Source organism: Magallana gigas, chromosome 6 (assembly GCF_963853765.1).
Source record: "Magallana gigas chromosome 6, xbMagGiga1.1, whole genome shotgun sequence".
NCBI lineage: Eukaryota > Metazoa > Mollusca > Bivalvia > Ostreida > Ostreidae > Magallana > Magallana gigas.
The window spans coordinates 9,478,922-9,499,648 of record NC_088858.1 but is presented as its reverse complement, the minus strand read 5'-3'; the positions used below and the strand labels follow the sequence as shown (position 1 = coordinate 9,499,648).

General features: G+C 32.2%; 1 protein-coding gene and 1 long non-coding RNA gene across 2 annotated transcripts; one reads left to right on the top strand and one right to left on the bottom strand.

Annotated features, from left to right (window-relative positions):
• Positions 1-4,426: 4,426 nt before the first annotated feature.
• On the bottom strand, positions 4,427-15,901 carry LOC105334588 (cys-loop ligand-gated ion channel). Its single transcript, XM_011438111.4, has 9 exons — positions 15,715-15,901; positions 10,815-10,979; positions 10,474-10,515; positions 10,144-10,338; positions 9,360-9,617; positions 7,582-7,737; positions 6,830-7,006; positions 5,835-5,882; positions 4,427-5,589 (listed from the first exon to the last, which is right to left on the bottom strand). The coding sequence occupies exons 1-9, from the start codon at positions 15,769-15,771 to the stop codon at positions 5,512-5,514; spliced, it is 1,176 nt and encodes a 391-aa protein (XP_011436413.3). The 5' UTR covers positions 15,772-15,901; the 3' UTR covers positions 4,427-5,511.
• Positions 15,902-18,353: 2,452 nt separating this feature from the next.
• On the top strand, positions 18,354-20,459 carry LOC109619562 (uncharacterized). Its single transcript, XR_002200297.3, has 2 exons — positions 18,354-18,677; positions 20,200-20,459. It is a non-coding gene; the product is annotated as an uncharacterized lncRNA (long non-coding RNA).
• The last annotated feature ends 268 nt before the right edge of the window (positions 20,460-20,727 follow it).

Genomic DNA, 20,727 nt, shown 5'->3' with positions numbered 1-20,727 from the left:
CTGTATAAATTTAACGCACGCCTTACCGTTTTTTATAAGAGAGTATAAATGTTTTAATTTGTTGACAGTAACTCGGGGATAATACTTGTATAATGTATACTTGCATAATGCGTAACAACTTTAGTTCAATTTGTTCTAAATCATTATCCAATCCTAACTTTCATTTTTAAAAATTTCAATATTATTAGACAATCAAAAATGTTTCAATTAACGTTTTTTCTGGGGTCAATCAATGGCAGTAAAACAGTATTTTGTTGTATGACTTCCCCTGCTTGAGGTTTACAATATTTATAAAACACATTTTTTGTTACATTAATATTTGAAGGGATGTAAATATTTCCGTTCAGAGTGCATGGATTTTTTATTCATACATTCAATTGAATTATATTTTGTTTTTTCAGAATCGACGCTTTTTCTTAAACATGTAGCTAAAGAAGTGTCTGAATCGGACAAGTTTTCTGAAATTCCACCCGCACATATCTTTTCATCGTAAAATCGTCAAAAGAATTGTATCAGAACAAAACGCAGAAAGCTCATTTTGTGAGAGCCATTAATTACCTGCATAGTAGAGTTCGGAAAATGAGCAATTTCCTCATAATGAATGGATCTATGAACAATACAACGGAAGTTCGGGACGATTTGTGTCCGCGCATTGGCGTGGTTTCATGGTATTCTTGTATCTTTGAGTTGTATGCTCCTTCGGCTTTTTTTGTTGATAAATATGTTAGTCCGATCCTATACTTCATTGGTCTCGTTGGAAATCTTTTGACAATTAAAATATGGAGTCGAAAAATACGCAAGACGAACACTTCGGCATTGTACCTTACAGTTCTTGCAGTTTCGGACCTTGTATTGCTGGCATTGCACAGCGTGATGGAACTACAGTTCACGTGGAATGTGAGTACGTTGAACAAACCTGTCTGGTGTCCGACTTTCTTTGTGTTTTACATGTTTGCTCAGTATATGAGTCCACTACTTATATTGGGATTCACTCTAGAACGATTCATATCTATAGCCATCCCATTCAAAGGTGAGCGCTTTTCAAGGAGAAATCGGGGAGCTTTGGAGATTGTTGCAATAATCATTCTCTCCCTCTTGCTAGCAGTGCCTCAGGTCTTTGGATGGACAGTGTTTCCAGATGGAGAATGCCAGGGCACAGGGATAAAGTTTTTCGAAATTTGGATCTGGGTCAGTGATATTCTTGTTTTTTGTGCATTTCCGTTGGCGTCGTTGATACTGAATGTCTTAGTTATAAACGCAGTGTCACGCTCGATTAGGCTGCGAAGAGATACAGCTCCATCGTTTGAACTGAATAGTTTCAGTAGCAAACTTTTAAAAACGAGACGAAAGGAACAGACTAAACAACGAAGTTTACGAGTTTCAACTGTAACTCTTTTATGTGTCTCTTTCTACAGACTCTTTACTGTTATTCCAGTTGCTATAATTTTTGCGCTACAATACAGGATCCCAACCGGAGATGAAACTCTATCCGTCAGTGAAATTGGGAAAGATTCCACATGGAAGACATTTTTTGACTATCTTGTTGCGAAGAAGATAATTGACGAGATCGGGCTATCACAATACTCCCTTAATTTTTTTCTCTATTATCTGACAGCAAATTATTTTCGGAACGAAGTATGTCGTCTTTTTCGGTCATTAACTGAATGCAGAGTTGGGAGAACGGAGTTTCGAGAGCGAAGACGCGGCACGGAGAGTTCTAGTAAAGGGACACTACTCAGTACGCAGAAGTCGTTCTACGACTGAGAGAGCATTTAATGAAAGTGACGGCATTTTGATTGGGGAAGTCTGTGATAATACGACTGCAACATATTTCTGTTCTAAATATCAAGATAAATCGATTTATTTTCAATCAAACAGTTTATCGTACGAAAACGTTTTCTGGCCGATATTTGACATGTTCAATTAAAAGGTGAAGATCCCTTCCAAGTGGAGAAAATTATATATATATATATATATATATATATATATATATATATATATATATATATATATATATATATATGTGTGTGTGTGTGTGTGTGTGTGTGTGTGTGTGTGCGTGTGCGTGTGTGTGTGTGTTTTGGGTATTTTAAAAATAGGAAAACAGTTAAACGTGCACTTATTCCCGAAACCTTAGTAAGCTATGATAATGGAATACATGGGTGACGTAAGATCAATGTAAATACGAGCATTAGCGCTCAATTTCTTTCTGTTTGGCGGAAGTGATCAATACCATTCATATGACCTTTACAATAACGCTGTGATAATAATTACGTGTGTGCCATTGTTGCCTAGTTTCCAAAAATCCAGATATGCTACAAATTATTCTCAAATGAAATTAAAATTTGACTGGGAAAATACAATTTTCCATATGGAACACTTTAAAAAAATTCATGTCTAATTTTCTAAATTTCTTTTAGGAATCTTATTTGCAAAGTACGAGGGTTGATCCTAAAGTTATGTCACAGATGCAATAAAATCGCGAAAAACTGACGTAAAATGACAACAATTTGTGCTTCGAATATCTATACCTTTTTCAATTCAGATCTGAAAATTGTAATGCATTATGAAAATTATTTCTGAAGATAATATATTTCAAAGAGAGTGAGGTAAGGATAGACGCCGCACGCCAGTGACGTCATTTCTGAGTCCTTGGCGTTCAGGTAGAACTTCATAATTTAGTCCTATATAAAAAATAGCCATGATGCTCTATTCACATATTATTTTTCATTAAGTAAATAATTACTCTTTTTGTAATCGATGGAGTAGTATATTGGATTATTTAATGTGAGATCAGTTTTATCGATGGCTCTTCAAAATGTCATGAACGTAATTTTAAAATATATCTGAAACCAGAAGAACCTAGCTTTAATTTTCCTTCAAAGCGTAAGTCTTCTGACTATCTAATTTAGTTATTAACATTATATATGCTAATATTGGAACCATATTAAGGGTACCGTGTTCACTCGCACTCACTTTTAGGTTCATATATCAATTCCAGTATATTTTCTAATAATTTTTATCTTTCGAAGCAAAAAAATACATCGTATTACTATTCACATATCCGGCTTTTTTATTCTGTGGTCGAGAGACAAAAGGCACTGCGTAGTTAACCGAAATGGACGGTAAAGTTTTCTAATGGTTTAAAACAGTTAGAAAAAGTCTGTGTCATATCTGTTTTAAAATATTGTGTTGCTTGGATCTTTTTTCAAATGTTGAACCATTTTATTAAATCTGAATTAAAAACCTAAAAGAGACATAATTTTATGATACGGCGATGTCACGTATATATCATGTTATAAACATTCATATCTTTTCAATTATTCAGCGTATCAAATTTTTCATTTGAATTAAAATTTTGATTGGGATAATTTTAATGTATCATTTTATACAATACAGCTCCCATGAGAAGCGCTGCATGTGCATAGTGTGACATTACTTTTGGATCAACCCTTGTATAAAGATATCTGTTAAAGAAATATACCAGAACCAAGGTGGCAGTTTTGCACTAGACTAAGGTGCATGTATCGTAAATTCAGATATGTCATATGATAGACCTTTGCAGAAGAAGTAATAACCACATATATTATCAATATATCTCACCTGTCAGGTAAGATAAAGGTTCATAGTAAATTTCATGGACGGGTTCGACTGATTGATGTCTTTTTTTACACAGCGTGAATCAAATTCCTACAAAAAATACTTTTCTCCTGTAGGAAATATAATTCCTGTGAGAGTTTTAGAAAACCCTTTAGGATTTTAAAAATTTCCTGTAGGAAAAATATTTTTCCTAAGGAAATGTTTATTTCTGTGTGAAATATTAATTTTTAAAGGTAAATATTTCACCTGTCATGTGAGACGCGCTAAAAACAAAAGAGGTTCCATCTTGGTCCTGGCAAAAGTATCCAGAAACAATAAAAAATAAACATTCCTTAAGCATTATAAACATTGTAAAATTAAGGGGAAAATATACGCTCAAATTGAGACCATGTCGCTCTAAGATGTGGTTATGAATTTTGGGATCATGAGAATTAGAGTCAAGGTTAAACTACTCTGAATACATGAATACATGGTCTTCCCAAGGTTCAAACTACTCTTGGTACTTTTATAATCATGAATGTTTTTGTACTAACACTACAATCATTCACAAAAAAACCCAGTTCAGATTGTCTGTTTTGAATCACCCCTCTATCGCTTTAGTTTTCAATACACATCTAAATGTAAAAAGTCTACAAGGATTTTGCATTTTTCCATTTACAGACTCTTTATACATATGATCATAGGCGTTTCAGGTAGTATCATCCCTTTCTATTTGCAGTTTAATGGGTTTTTATACATTGGTTTGTCTTAAATTAGAACGGGTTCCTTATTTTACCAACAGTTTATAAAATAAAAACAATCTTGATCACACATAACAGGTAATACTTACTGTGCATACTTTTGAAAGAAACCTTATTTTCAACGAATTAAGCAGTTTTCTTTTAACTACCACTAGGTTTTTTTGTGTGTACTTAAGCTAATGGTATAGCTTGTCTAAGAGTTCACTTGCCAATTATCAGTTTTTTCACATAATTACATTTAACGATGTCAGGAAATAGTACTAATTTGCCTAAAGCAGCACATTTATTGTTGTACAGGGGTTATAATATCTACAACAAATCGAATACAATTTTTTGTATATAAGATATCACTTCTTTGTATGCTTTGACATATATCTAACACGGTACTCAATGCGAGGCCTTGACTGTCCCTCGAATTATTCAGCATTACAATATATTCTGTATCAGCTAATCGTGTATTGGAGGGTTATAGGTGCAAGAAATCAAATTAATGAAGAACGCGTTGTTCCTCGTATAGAAACACTTGCTACATATTGTGCTTTTTTAATTACAAATAGTCGTGAGAAATATTTCCTGTAAATCTGTATATTGTATGCTTGGTTAAAAATTAACTGTTGAATAACAGAGCAACTTTTTAACGTTTTCAAAACGTCCGTGGCATCTCAGCTACAGTGTAAAACTTATATAAATTATGGTAATATAACTAGTTTTAACTACTCGAATTCTAACATTTGCCTCTTCAATATATTTGTCAGAAAACGTTATCAAAGTTTTAAGTTATAATGGCACACAATACTCTTTTCAAAACACACTTAATATCAGCTTCAAACCTAAATGTTAGTTTGTTTAAAACTAAAGTTCCATACTTCAAGTGCATTATATATTAAACAGCGTAAGGAAAGTCTTAGATATGCATAAATTTAATGAACGCAGTTCTATCACTACCTCAAAAGTTTGAAATCAACCTTAATTGCTATTCTGCATTAACTCGATAAGTTTTTTCTGACGTTTTTGCAGTGTTTACTGATAACTTATAACTAGTAAGCTACCACTCAATACATGTAATTATCACCTCATTCGCTCAATAATAGTGTTAATTAAACGCTAATTTAGTTAAAATGAGAAGACAATTAATTAGGAATTGTCCAAGGAGATCTTTGTTAGACATCTCCTACACGTCCATGGAACTGACCCTTGTTTTCTTTTTAGTAGATTCTTTTTCGAAAGCCAACCGTTTGCCGATTTTTTCCTGCAAAAAGAATAGTACTTTTACTAGCTCTTTAAATTAGAGACTATTAAGTACAAAGCTTTAAAAATTTCCTATACGTTTTTGAAAACAAAATGATCATGAAGCTTACGATATGCAAATAAAACTATGTCTCTCTTTTATAAATACCCGTTGTGATTAATAATATAGCATTTATAGTTCAAGACGAAGTGAAATAATCTTATCAGTTTTTTAGACATTTTTTAACATTGCAAGAAAGAGTCTACCTGATATTTTCTTTCAATTTTCTTAACATTTGAGTATCTTTGGTAACCCTAAAAATAAATAAATATTACAATTTAAAAAAAGAAAACTGATTAAGTCGGTTGAAGTTAAACCCATTTTAAAACAGCGAATGAAGAGAGAATTATTTGTAAATTTTCCGAGGACAGTGTACCGAGAATGAAGAATTTCCTTTTAAACTTCTAAGTCTATTAACGGAGTAGTACATACAGAGAGAGAGAGAGAGAGAGAGAGAGCTGGATTTGACATGTATGCTAAATACATTTGTATTTACGGAAAAATCGGTCAATTACTATTGTGATTTTAATCAGAACATGTTCGGGCTTACTGGGTGTGTTTGCTGTTTTGACTGATTTGACTGATTTGAAATTATGTAGTGACGTGCAGTGAGTGTTGCCACGTTGTCCACTCATATACATGATTTTTGCTCAACTCTATATATGACCTATTATTTGTTTTCGGTGAAAAATGAACGAATAAGGATTTGCATAACATAGAATTTGTATGTTTATTTCAAGTATCTTTGCTAAATATTGATATTAAATCGAATTAAATAAAAAAAACTATCAGGGACTAATTCAATGATTCATTCAAACTACTAATATGACTTCTTGGACCAGCCCTCCTGGTAATAAAGAATTGATGTGTTATATGTGAAAAATGCAAGCTTGAGACAAAAAATATTATAGAAGCTAGTTTTTGCCTTTTGCATCCGAAAAGGAACACCGGTGTAATTCAGGTATCACGTGTTTTGGTCAGTGAGTGCACAGAGTTGTTATTTGGTACAATTTCAAATTTTATTTGAAAACATGTTTGTTTATAATGAAATTCTACCCTACACCTGGCACAAATACGTTACTTATTACCGAAGCTGTTTTAACTTATCACCATGCATTAGACCATGAAATGAACACAGATAAGGAATTTCTTATTTAATAATAAATTTCACTTTCCATTTTAAGTAAAGAACTCTACTTACGCTGATGACAACGCTGATAATGAACATAACTTGAAGACAAGCAAAGCTGGAAGCGAACACAATGAAGGCATCACGGTCTGCCTCTGCACCCGCCGCGACGCCCTCTATCAAGGTCACCACACCGTGCCAGATACAGACAAGGTACAGAAAAATCATGCTACCCAGGATGTACCTATCCTGTTTTGAAAACATCAAAGCAAATTTATATTATAAGTAGTTCACGGTTGCATAAATTTCAACCCACCAAATACCCCCATGTTGACAACATTGGAGATACAGGTGACACTCAATGGCTCGAACTCCGACCCCTCAAAGTTTTAATCTCTCGAAGTAACCTGGGTACCGTCATACATATTTCATTGTTTCATTGTAGTTAACGCCTGGGGCTAGCGTGGTTTGTTAATTAGTTGATTACATTAGTAACACTACCCTATTTATTCCTTCAAAGGGTAAATTGTTGATTTGCAAATGACCATTTACAAAAAAATGTGAAATTAAGCAAAAGATGTGTATTTTTGTAATTTTTTTGCTTACACAAGTAAAACTGTACTATTTGTTCCTTCAATGGGTAAATTGTTAATTTGTAAAGGATCAATTTCAACAACTTGTTACATTAGGCAAAAGATGTGTATTTTGGTATTATTTTGCTTCTATTGCAATACATAATGTTACAAGAATTAATAATTCCATGCATGGCTACATTTTTATAATACTGGTATTTCTCGGTTCACAATATCTTCATGAATACTCACCAGATGAGTTAAGTAAGATATCTTGGGTATGGATTGATTGGCGACAAACTTGAACGCCACGCCAGTTAGAACCAATGTAAAGGACAGCTGGAGACGGTTTTGTGGCAAGCCCCTGTCCACGGCAAAAGTCGCCAATGACAGGGAACTAATCAATGTCTGAAATAAATAAAATAATCTTAGAAAATACCTTATTTCCTCTGTATATTATTATAAAATAGAATCATAATTAAATTCATCGAATAAACTTGCGCCTGAGACCTTAATCAAAAATTAGAAAGACGGGTTTTATGTTAATCCGTGTAATCAAAATTCATTAAAAAACCATATTATAAGATTTCCAAAAAGGACTTTGTAACTTAAAACTGAACGGTCGTAATGAAACTTGATCTTATTGTTTCTTTGTATTAATTTCCTTCAATCTCCGGCTTCTGGTACCCAATGTGATTACAATTGTCTCGACATTTGCGAAAGATTGAAGTACATGTATCCTTATTGTTTAAAACCTACTAAGCACGGCAACAAACTAACCAAAACTTTAACACGTGGTTGTTATTCGAATTAATTTTCATATTATGAGTTTGTTTGAATTATTTTGAAATCTTCTATACTTTATTTTATACTCATCGACGCCTAGCTAGCATACTAAGTAAATGACTAAGCTAGGCAAGAACGTCTATTATAAGTGATTAGGTTTGTTACTGGCTGACTATAGAAATATATCGGGTTGATCAGGCGGCGATGCGAAGCCAAGTCATCTATGAGACATCAATGCGATATATTTCTGTAGTCAGACAGTAACAAACTATTAAGTTTTACGGAAGACAATCGAGTGTGACAATAGTTTCATAAAAAGCGATCATCCTCAAAAATCCAGGCATAAAAGTGACTTACATTTCGTCCAATTTAACACAATCGATCTCTAAAAAATTTCATCCTCATCGTTTAAAAAGTCTTTAAAAATCTTTGCTGCGCCCTCGTTCTTTTGTCATGTTTTGTTGCTGTTTAATTTTAAACTTTTTCTCCCTTCCCTACACAGAGGTTTGAGCAAATTTCGACGCTATCGTTTTATTCTGCTCCATACACAACAATGTAACGTCATTTCAAAAGGCAACTTCTTAAATTCAAACGTAATTTAAAAGGGAAACTACTCCAAATATTTTAAGAACACACTGAGTGTGGTTTTTTATTTAAAAATTATGAAATGGCGGGATGAGTTGGCGAAGCGTCGGTCATATTGCCGAATATTAATTCTCACCAGACTGATATATATCCAGCAGTAACGTGTCATGTTTAAACCAATGAAGTTTGACATTTCAGTCCGAGGGAAAATAAATGAAAATAATAAAATTGTAATTATTTAAAGGGCTGTATTATTCTCAGGTGACCGTTTAGGCCCTTAGCTCTGGTCTTTTAACGTCTTGTAAGAAATGTGCATACCCTAATGCTTATTTTTTTCAGTTTGTTTTCATAGTTAACCTATTTGTTGTTTGAATATAAATGGCAATAACTGTAATCTAATCGAACAATATTTTTATAGTACAGGGTATAAATTCTAAAGAAAATTCTAAAGAAAGGTTGAGTAAATAAATATAACATGTATGTTGAAAATATATTTTTCCAAAAACGTGAAATTTGTTCAAAACATCAAATCTAGGGACGTCTTTGTATCTCAAATCAATACTTATATAATTTTGTATATGGGATTAATGGACGTAGGTTTATGGTACTTGAACAATATTGATTTTAAAGCATTTCATATATATGTACATAAAAATTACCATGATAAGCATCACATTCCAGATGAAGAATCCGGCCCGCCTTCCTGCAAAACACCCGGCAACGACGGTTGGGTTTTTGAATTTTGGATTCGTGTAAGCTTTGGTTGTAACTTTTGGTGTAAAAGAAACGCATTCGTGGAGGGTCCACTCTTGTTCTTTTGCAAAACTGTCAATTTGTACACTGGACATCTCTTCAAGATCCTCCTCCAGCTCAACTTCCGCTTCCGATAGTTCTGTGCTGATGATCAAGGTCAAGTCCTTTGAAAAAAAAGAACTACACGTATTGAATGATGATATTCGACATCAGATGTTATGCATTATTTTATGTTTTAATTTTTTAAATTATAGCAGTGAACATTTGTTTATAACCATATTCATAATATCAAGCACACGTGCAAGTACTTAAATTGAGATTTATACATCAAGAATTGAGAACACATTATTTCACCAGATTTATCAAAAATGGTTACCCTTTCGTTAAATGTATGGTATATTTGTATATAAATGTAATCATTTTTTTGTCTCCGTGCACAAATTCTCTTCATCAATCCCTTAATCATTTATTTATTTTAACATTCAGTCATTTTCTGCAAAAATAGTCTTTAGAAACATTGCTCTGCTATTTGGATTGCTACATTGTACACATAGAAAACATTCTTGTTCATGTAAAAAGAGGAATAACTTCAAGACCAACCACAAATCTGAATGTCAAAAGAGAATAATGCTTTAGAAAACATTCTTGTTCGGGTAAAAAGAGGAATAACTTCCAAGACCAGCTACAAACCTGAATGTCGAAAGGGAATAATGCTAGTTCCAGATTTTCGGAAAAGGTTGCTTTCAGCCTGTGTTTTTGTACAATGTACGCCTCGCCTTCGTCATAGTGCCGCATTACTTTCCATTCGGAATGTTTGCTTTCACTCAGAACATTTTGGAACACTATCTTTGGGTCCCAGTAGTTTTCATACTGGAATTTCTTGCTCTATCAAGTTTACGATATTCCATTTCAGCATCAACATAGTCAACACAAATTAAATACATACACAATGAACAAATAACTTTTATATTTCTGTTTTAAAGAAAATAAGTAAGATTAACCATGAGAATTGCGACCTACCTTTGTTTTTGATATTTCTATGTAGTTTTGCGTAAGACTTTTCTACAGGAAAAAAAATTCATACATCTCGTTAATACATTGAAGAGTAAATATTTTGTTTTAATTTCAACATTTATACAGTTGCTAGTTGAGTTTAATTAACATTTTTATTGGGACACTCTCAGATGTTTAAGCATATATCTACATATTATGGACAAGTAAGCTTTCGCTTCATAACTGCCAAACTTCTTATATAGATGGTTTTTAACCATGGTATTAATTACATGTATATTATATTGATTGCACTAATTGTTTATGTGAAGTTTGATTAAGCTCTTACAAGAGATACGTTAGTGACTCACCAGGGCTCCGGTGAGCACCTGCTTCATTCGTTGACCCTCCGTTGCTGGCTTGTCCAGGCTGGGCTCTCTCCATCTTATCTGTACAAACACATCCGCAACAAAAAACTCCTTCAGTGTATCTATTTCTCCCACCTTCAGGAAAACCACTTTAATGTATGCTTTTCTCTGAAATCATATACATGTAGACACGAATAAATTTATGATGATAAAGCAAGTATTATTGTAACAACAGTGTAACTAAAATTATAAACATTTCATACAACAAATATATATATATATATATATATATATATATATATATATATATATATATATATATATAGATATATATATATATATATATATATATATATATATATATATTAAATTGTTAGAAGGTTGTTTTAACCCTATAGCAAATTAAGCAAATTTATTCCGGAGTTTGGTTTTTTGAGGTGGCTCGACACCTTTACAGTATTTTTTACAAATAAGGGATGATACTAGGTCTTATTGAATTAACTAATGAAAAACTACCCCAAATAGATTGTATAAGAAATTAAGGATCATGTATCTGTCTTCTTTTTTTATAAAATCAAATTTCATTTTGGTGTGTAGATCCACCTTGTAGTACGAACACTGTGCCGGATAATTATGCCAGTGCCAAGGTGGCATTTTTGCACCCGCTTAAGCTGCATATAGCGAAAAATTCAAATATGTCATATGATAGACCATCGCTTAAAGAGTAAACATCCACCTTTTTTATCATTGTATCTCACCTGTCAGGTGAGATATTTACCTTTCAAAAATAAATTCCTGTAGGAAAATAATTTTTCCCATAGGAAAAACAATATTCCTACTGGCACTGTACCAGTTATCGGCTATAATTTTACGTTTTCTTTTCGTGTTTCCTTATTTCTTGATATATTTGACTAAAACTCGACATATTTTAAATGGTGAACTCCTAATTTATCAATCTGTTAGATTATATCATCATTTAGAACCCAAACATATTGTTTTTGTGCTATTTAGCACGCTCCGAATTTGCCGAGTTTTTACCATTTACTGTACCAGTTATCGGCTTCGTGATAATAACACAGTAATATCCCTTTACATATGTTGATTTTATATTCTTCAAAGTTTAAATTGAATTATGTTCCTTGCGGGGTCAGCCTATAGGTCATAGGGGTTACTATACATAAACAAAACTCATAAAATTATCCGTTTATCATCATACGTTAATACATAAAAACGTATGCTGTTCAATACATAATTTTGCAATCAGGCGTTCAACTGCACCATGAATCTCTCAGAATTTAGAGAATTTCTTTTGTTTAGAAATTTTATATGTATTGATATTATATGTCAAATTAAAGAAGGGATATAATAACGTATTACAAAGAGGTCATATTCTATTTTTAACTTATTACGTCACTTTCCCCGTAGCTGAAAGTGCAAAGATGTAAATCAGCGGTAAACAATGATCGTTAAAGCTTATGTTTAAAACATATTCAAGAAAGTTTTCAAGCAAACTTACTTTTCTTCATTCGAAACAGACGACTGAATTAAAAAATCTCGGATAGTCACATGCTATAAACCCGAACCCTCAGTTTAGCCGATAACTGGTCTTAGCCGATAACTGGTACAGTACCAGTATAGGTAATTTGAAGTTTCCTATCGAAATACAAGAACTTCCTATAGGAATTTCAATTCCGATAGGATTTGATAAAATCCGATAGGAAAACTTAATATCCTATAGGAAATCTAAATGTCTGAATCAAATTCCTACAGGAAATACCATTCTCCTATAGGAAATATAATTCCTACAGGACTTTTATAAAATCCTTTAGAATTGTCAATATTTCCTGTAGGAGAATCAATTATCCTATGGGAATTATCATTTTCCTATGGGATATTTATTTTTAAAGGTAAATATCTCACCTGTCAGGTGAAACACACTAAAAACAAAAGTGGTTATATACTCTCTAGACAATGGTCTATCATTTGGTATACATGGATTTTTCCGAAACTGCATCTTAAGCGGTTGCAAAAATGCCACCTTGGCACTGGCATAATTATCCGGCACAGTGTTAACGTTGAATTCTAACTTTAAACAAGATGGATGTCAAGTCAGGTTTCCAAACGAAGGGTCCGATAATCTAATCGAATATATGAATTGGAATAAAATCGGAATAAGCAATGATGTCAATTTTTGGCGCTAAGGTTTATTTAATATTAGGATTGATGAAATTTGTATCGATCATTTATTGAATACTCGGTCTCCTCAATCCTGCTCTGCAACTGGTATTGGTAAAACTAAACTTCCATTAAAAAGTAAGATTGATTGTATGTCATTGCAGATACATGTATATACCTCTTAGTCGAAATCTAATAAAACTACCCTTGACTACAAGATATTCCCACGTTTATATCAGAACTCAGACTTTAATTTTTGGATGTGTGCCCTTGAGGACGTTGGATCCTACGATAAAAAGTCTTAAAGTTTTTTTAAAAAAATCTTCACACATAGCTTAACCAAATTTCACAACAAAATTTTGGGGTCTATATGCTTCATTTGGCGCTACGGTGTATTTAATATGACCATTCTGCACTGAAAGTGCAGATTACACATAAATCGCTTTTCCTTTTATATTTTATTATCGGAATGAACCATGGCATCAAATACAAATGTGTACTATTCAAATAAAATAAAATTAAAATTATCATAGAGAAAAATGTTACAATTTCTTCACCTAATTGATATTTTGACCTTTTTGTACTGATAAAACGCTATTTTTATCCATTACCAATTCAACATGTAATGAAATTATTTAAAAGTCTCAAACTTTTTCTCAAATTATGATAAACTTGTCAGAAAAATCTTAAAATTTCAGAAAATAAAACATAAAGAATGGGTCTATTATGTAAAATTTGAGATATGGCATGAAATATGCTGATTTTAGGCAAAAATTGGGATTCATTTTTCCTTGACTTTTATGAAATTTAAGTTAATTTTGCCAATATGTGTCAATAGAAATATTGAAAAATTGTAAAATAATGTTTTTCGTAACAAAATGAAGATATCCTAATGCACAAAATATTTGGCAATTTTGTTTGCACTGAAAATAAGGCAGCTAAAGTGACGGTACACTAAAACAGCTGAGTTATGAAAAATGTTCATTTTCTTTTTAAAAACCTTCCGCCACAAAATATAGTCCCATACTATACTCTATAAATATGTTATTTTTTCTTTATTATTTCATTTCAGATAGTTTAAATGGCATTATAAAATTCTAATTAATGAGTAGAATCAATATATTTTGCAAAATTTCTAGAATAGAGATGACCCAAAATGGCTACCCAAAAACAGAGGAACAAACTTCTTTAAAGTAGCATAGTCACGATTTTGGTTCGATTCTAATGTTTATAATGCTTTAGTAAGAAATATCTAATGGTCAAGCAAAATTTGAGTGTCAGTCATCGAGTTTTAAACAAAATAGAGAGCTTGCGATTCTTTGTTATGTTTTTGTTTACGTTTTAAATAATAATCAGAAAATTACATGTTTAGATCTAAAATGAATGTGACAACGCTGTAAAGTGTTTATTTATGATCAAAACGAACAAGCAGTTAGGCAAATTGGCTTATAAAGAAACTTTTATTGTTACATGTATATTGAACAAATGTAAACAAACACACAGCAAGAGTCGTGTTTACATAACAAAGAGTAGTAAGCTCTGTATCTTGGACTGAAACTCAATTTTTGGTTGTTTGATCATTGCATTATACAGTTCTTACGCAAATGGATTACTTATATAAGATTGTAACCAATGAAAATAGAAAAATGGTTTGACCATAATCGTGACCATTACTTTTTTGATGTTGTTATTGCTGACATACATTTATAAGTAAAATATATTGGAAATCTGTTTATAAAAGATTAAACTTGTATAAGAGTAATTTAGTCAGTCATAACAGTCATAATAACCTTATTTGAACTGGTTATATGCTACCGGTACTGTTTTATGATTTTGTGGGTTAAATTTACGCTCAATAATATGTAAGTTATTAAGTTACCTACAACATAACGTATTAGAACCATTTAAACAAGGCCTTGGACTTTCAGTAGGACGTACATGTATCTATCTATTTTTGCGTCAAAACAAGTTAAAAATGACGCTGGTTGCTAGTGAAATATACACCGATTGCGTAGTCTTAGTTCAAAAGCCAGAAACATCTTGTTGATTTCAAAGAGCCATATCTGAGTGGCCAGCGATGAAATAGGCAGGCTTACGTCACATTGTTGCTTAACACAACTACCCAAAGTCCAAGCTCTTGTTAAAACGGAACAATAATTCTATTATGACAAATCGTACCATATACTTACTACAATGTTGGCTCCGGTACAGGTTTTGGTCTTACATACATTTGTACTAGTAGACAATCCATATAATATAAGCTGGTTATTATGGCTTTTATTAAATTTTCATTTTGTATATATTTATTAATGAAAGATTAGAAATATTGTGTGAACAAGATCCATGAAAACATCATAATTATAATGCTTTATTGAAATTGCCAAAGATTTTTCTTACATTTTCAATGTAGTCGATCAGAAAATCCTTTAATTAACACAATTTTGCTTCTTTCAAAGTTACCTTGGTAACTTATTTTTTTATGAAACAATGCATGGTGTATCTTATTCTTTCATGCTAAACTCTTTTAAAACTTTTCCCTTTTTTGATTAAGTGTAGAAACTTACCTGGTTCTTTTTTTTAGTTCGAGTTGAAAATAGAAATCTATTTAGTGGACATACTTGTATACAGTATACATCCCAAAAATTGCAGAACTTTCGATAAAATAAAAACGTGTTTAGCTTGATCATTTAGTGATCATTTTAGTATTAAATGTTGATTTTTTTCTTACCTTTTCCACTTTTTCCTGGATATCTTCACTCGAACTTGTGCCATTTTCTTGTTCCATATTCTGTACGGATGTTAGCAATCAAGGATTTGATGTCTGCTTGTGGACTAGTAGCCGGATATTTTATTTACAGACCTAACACCTTTATTCAGTTCTCAGCTAACATGCAACTTTATGTTTACATTAAGGTTAGTGGCTTTAAAATTTAATCAATCAATACTATCTATTTTTCTAATTGTTCAGCCCTGGGTAACTTTACTGTTAACCCGCCGATCAATGCTTATTTTTGTATTAAATATAAAGCTTGCTTCGTAAACGTTTTAGAATTATCCTTGTGGTGTTAAGCTAGCTCATCTCCAACCTGTGCTTTGTAGTTTTTCATCCAATCTGCTTCCTTTTTTAGTGTTAATTTGTACACTTGTATTGATCTAGATATTGATCTAGCTGGTGTAATTTCTAAATCCGACAATTGTTGATATAAATGTATTGAATTACGGCAATTGTTCTAATGAGGAGAAAACTCATTAAGGGAGAAGTGTCCTGTTCCAATATAAAGAATAAATGCGAGTTAAAGTAATGACAATTCTCACTTTGTAATTATCTTTCTTTTATTTCAACCAGTATTCATGTTTCATTGCTTGATTTCTAAAAGCTTCCTAGGTCTGAGGTATGCATTACTATTTTCAATTCCCTTAAAAATCTATCAGCAAATCTTTTTTTAATACATTGTAAATATTGGATTCTTTTACATTGTTACATTGTTAAGCAAGCATTCTCAGAAAAGAAAAATCCCGTTCCGACTGTAGCTATTACTTTCACCTGTATTGGCAAAATGATTAAAATGTTTGCTTCTTTCCGTGATTTTCTAATTAGTAATACATATTCAAATGGAATGCAATTCATCGATTATGTAGTTTTGTTGCTCTCAAGAGCAGTAAACCGTTGATGTTTTTGTGCATTAAAATAAAAGAGGGACTGATATTTTTTTCTACTGTAATGATCTTGGTACCTTTGTCAATGAACAGTCTACAGTTCAATTATTATGAAACCATTTCATGTACGTAAGAAATTAAATAATAAGTAAGTTTGAAATTTCTTTTTTTTATTTATTGACACAAAGTTTCTTTAAAAAAACAAATCTAAAAAAGAAATTCTTTTCTTTTATATTCTGCTACGAAGAGAAAATATGCCGCGCACTGGTACATTGATTTATTTTCAGAAAAGATTAGATAATGTTATGTAATCTTTAATTATATTTCCTAACTTGTGGCCCAGTTATCCTAATGCAAGCTTTCTTAAACCAAATTAGAACAGGCTGTGGTCAACACTCAATCTTAATAAGGAGAACACTTGATTTCACATTATACAGAAGTATTTCTTGCTGTATATTAGTTGATTATCCATACTCGTGATTTCAAGAAAAAAACGTTTGGGTCAATATTTCTGGCAACAATGATGATGACAATAAATACCGAAAAAGACATTGAAGGATCAAAAGTGAAAAAAGGTCTTTCGTTATACATGGATGTTACATATTATAAAAATTATTCAGAAAATATGCAGTAAAATTAGACATATTCTTAATTTGTATACACTTATCTAATGGATTTGAATTGGATAGCTCTTTTATAAAACCTTAGACAAGAATAATTGCCTGACGGCTTGCCCGAGGAGATACATTCCTGTCAACCCCGAGGATTGATGAAAGTGCTTTGCCCTCATAACCATTGGATATGTTAATATAAGTCTAAAAATGGCCACGAGCATCGCATCTTCTATATACTGTATTTTTTATGTCACGGGAAATACACATACTGTTAGTTAGAAATGGAGCTCCACTTGATATTTTATATCCGTTACACACAAATTAATTATCGTACAAAAGAAAATCAATATGTTTTACTTGTTGTAAATCGGATAGCAATTGGAAAATCATTTTACCCGATCTGTCATTGAAATGATTGCATTAACAATTGTAAATGATGTGGCCATTACTATGACAGTATTTTTGTTTATAAATTTGTATTTCTTACCAATGAAGATTTTTTTTTAGACAAATGGTATATGTATATATTTAGTTATAACAAGAGGATTTTATTATCGTTAGTATAATGTACATTGTCAAGTTTTATTTCGTAATATGAACCAGTTGTTGACCAGACAACATTGTTCATTACAGCTGAAAAACTGATAGCTTCCGAACGAGTATGAGATCAAATTTCAATTACCACAAACGATGGGCGGATTAAGGAAGCGTTATTGTGGGGTATCGATTGCCTCAACAAAATGTATATGACGCTCTCTTGTTAATTTCTCAGGAAGGTATCACTCACCTCATGACGTTCGGATGTTAACTGAGAGATCATATCCGATTAAACGGTATCTGATAATTTCAACAAAAAGAACACGCAAAGGTCATTTTATATCTATTCCAAGTTTAATTGCGTCGTCTTTCTATATTTCAAAATGGTGTTTTTTGGGGTTTTTTTTTTTTTGGGGGGGGGGGGGGGGTTTGCATTTCAAACAGTGTATATTGAAAACAGCTTTGATAGAAACACTTTTTTAGTGTTATACATGCAATAAATTTTATCTAAAAATATATATCTATATTTTGTTTTGCTTTTACGAAAGGATCCTTTTCACTCGCGCGTTAAGATATTTTTACCTGCCCACGTCTTCGTCTTTCCTGAAAACTTCCGATTGAAACTTTATTTTTGCAATAAACCTCTTAAGTTTCACCTAACGTCAATAATTGACCATTCGAGAGTTAACACGGGTGGTATAAGACAGTGCGAGGCTGGTGGTAGACCAGTATTCCTGACGACTCTCTCCCTGACGATTCTCTCCAGTCAAGATGATGGGTGTATCCGGGAAGCTTGCCCTTCTGTTCCTTATCGTGGTTGTCCTGCATCAAGCCAGCAGTTATCCTTTCGATAGTGACGTTTACTTTGAACTAGACGATGAAGGTACTGTTCTTCCTCCTCTTTTATATCTTTTTCATCTTCTTTTGCATTATCAAGATATTAAGTCAATTTTACCAAGATTTTGAAAACTTCTGGCGAGTTTAAATTGTCTAAAGCTGAGAAATATTTCATCTTAAACTGTAGTTTATCTACTTGGGCATTTACATATCATCAAGTCATTATTTAATACTTGTTTCATTGGAATCGATTTTCCAGTTTCGTCCTTAATTTAATATTGAAAACAAGTAATGATTATTACACAACTACTCAATATTTTAATTAATTTCATATACTGTGGAGTCATTATTATTCGTGGGGGGGGGGGGGGGTAAATGTGTGTGGGTAGCCAAATTTTTAATTTCGTTGGTAGAAAGTTCGGGATAATTTTAATTAAGGGTTGCCCACAAAGGCCATGAACGTTGGTCCCCCACGAACATTGATGATTCCACAGTACAGTGTAGATAACAAACTTGAGCATTTCTTAAGAAAGAATATACTATTTTGAACCCGATTCCATGTAGATCATTGCTATACAGAAAACCATTTTATCTTAATACAAACAATTAGCCATCGAATCCTCTTTGATTTGTCGGATTGCATCGAAATCTAATAAAATATCAACAACTTATTTGAAATTTAGTAATTTGTTTTTTAAATATTGCTTTGCTTCATAATGCTTTTTTGACGTGAAATTCACAGAGAGAAATATTCGTTACATAAAGATTAGTGTTCCTGTAAAGATTATACATGTATCAACTTGCATTAACGATATTTTAAATCTTAAATAATACAAACTGCATCGTGTAAACAAAACCCACGGTATTTGAGAAAGTTAAAAAAAATAAAATATTGAAGAATATATTGGGCAAGGCCAAGGGGTTGAAGAAAATGTCACTTTAAGGTTGTTGTTGTTTTTTTTTTTTTGGGGGGGGGGGGTGCAGACTAATACACTTAATACAATAAACTACTTTTCTATTGGTTGCTAAAAATAATCAATTAAGTTATTACATAAAATATTTACAGTATGTTCACAAGAAGGATTATTCCATTTCGTTGCTTACTTTTCTTTATTTTCCTTCACACCATTCTTGTACATAGACTGTGTAAATTTTATGCGTATGATTCCAATTTTACACCATTCTTGTACATAGACTGTGTAAATTTTATGCGTATGATTCCAATTTTACACCATTCTTGTACATAGACTGTGTAAATTTTATGCGTATGATTCCAATTTTACACCATTGTGTAAATTTTATGCGTCTGATTCCAATTTTACACCATTCTTATACATAGACTTATGCGTCTTATTCCAATTTCACACCATTCTTGTACATAGACTGTGCAAATTGTATGCGTATTATTCCAATTTTACACCACTCTTGCATAATTTGTTTATGTGTGCTTCCTGCAATCAGATTAAAAATGTATACCGTAATTGTATGTGTGATGCGTAGATTAGGTAAGCCATCTACATGTTATTAATAGTTGCCAGAATAAATAACTGTCAACTTCTTTACTTCAGTTCCAAGTGAGCTGGTGAAAAGGAATACCGTTAGCGATGTGTTACGTATATTGAAAGCTAGAGGCAAGGGAAGGTGGGACGACAGCAAAACTCATATATTCCGGTTCGGAGCGGGAAAATAGCGGTGAAGAACGAAAGTACATTCGATTCTCAGGTCGTTAGACGGATGGACTTTATAATTGTTGATGTGAATTAGATGGCCAATTGAATAATACGTGTCTTGATACGTAACGGATAATAAACTAATTAATATTGTATAATTTTTGTCGCTGTTATTATTTCATAAATGATTATGTTACAGACAGACATTACGAAACAGTATCGAGTAACTATACGAAATAATTTTACTTTATTCATAAAAATGAAAACTAATACCCTTGTAATTTTTACCAACGTATCATATGCCTAAATACACAGAAATCAATAGGAAACATTTAAAGTACGGTTTGTCTACATTTTACATGCGAGAGGAATACGGGGCGGGGCTTGAAAGGCGGGAGCAATGTAATGCTGTATCCTACATCTCTC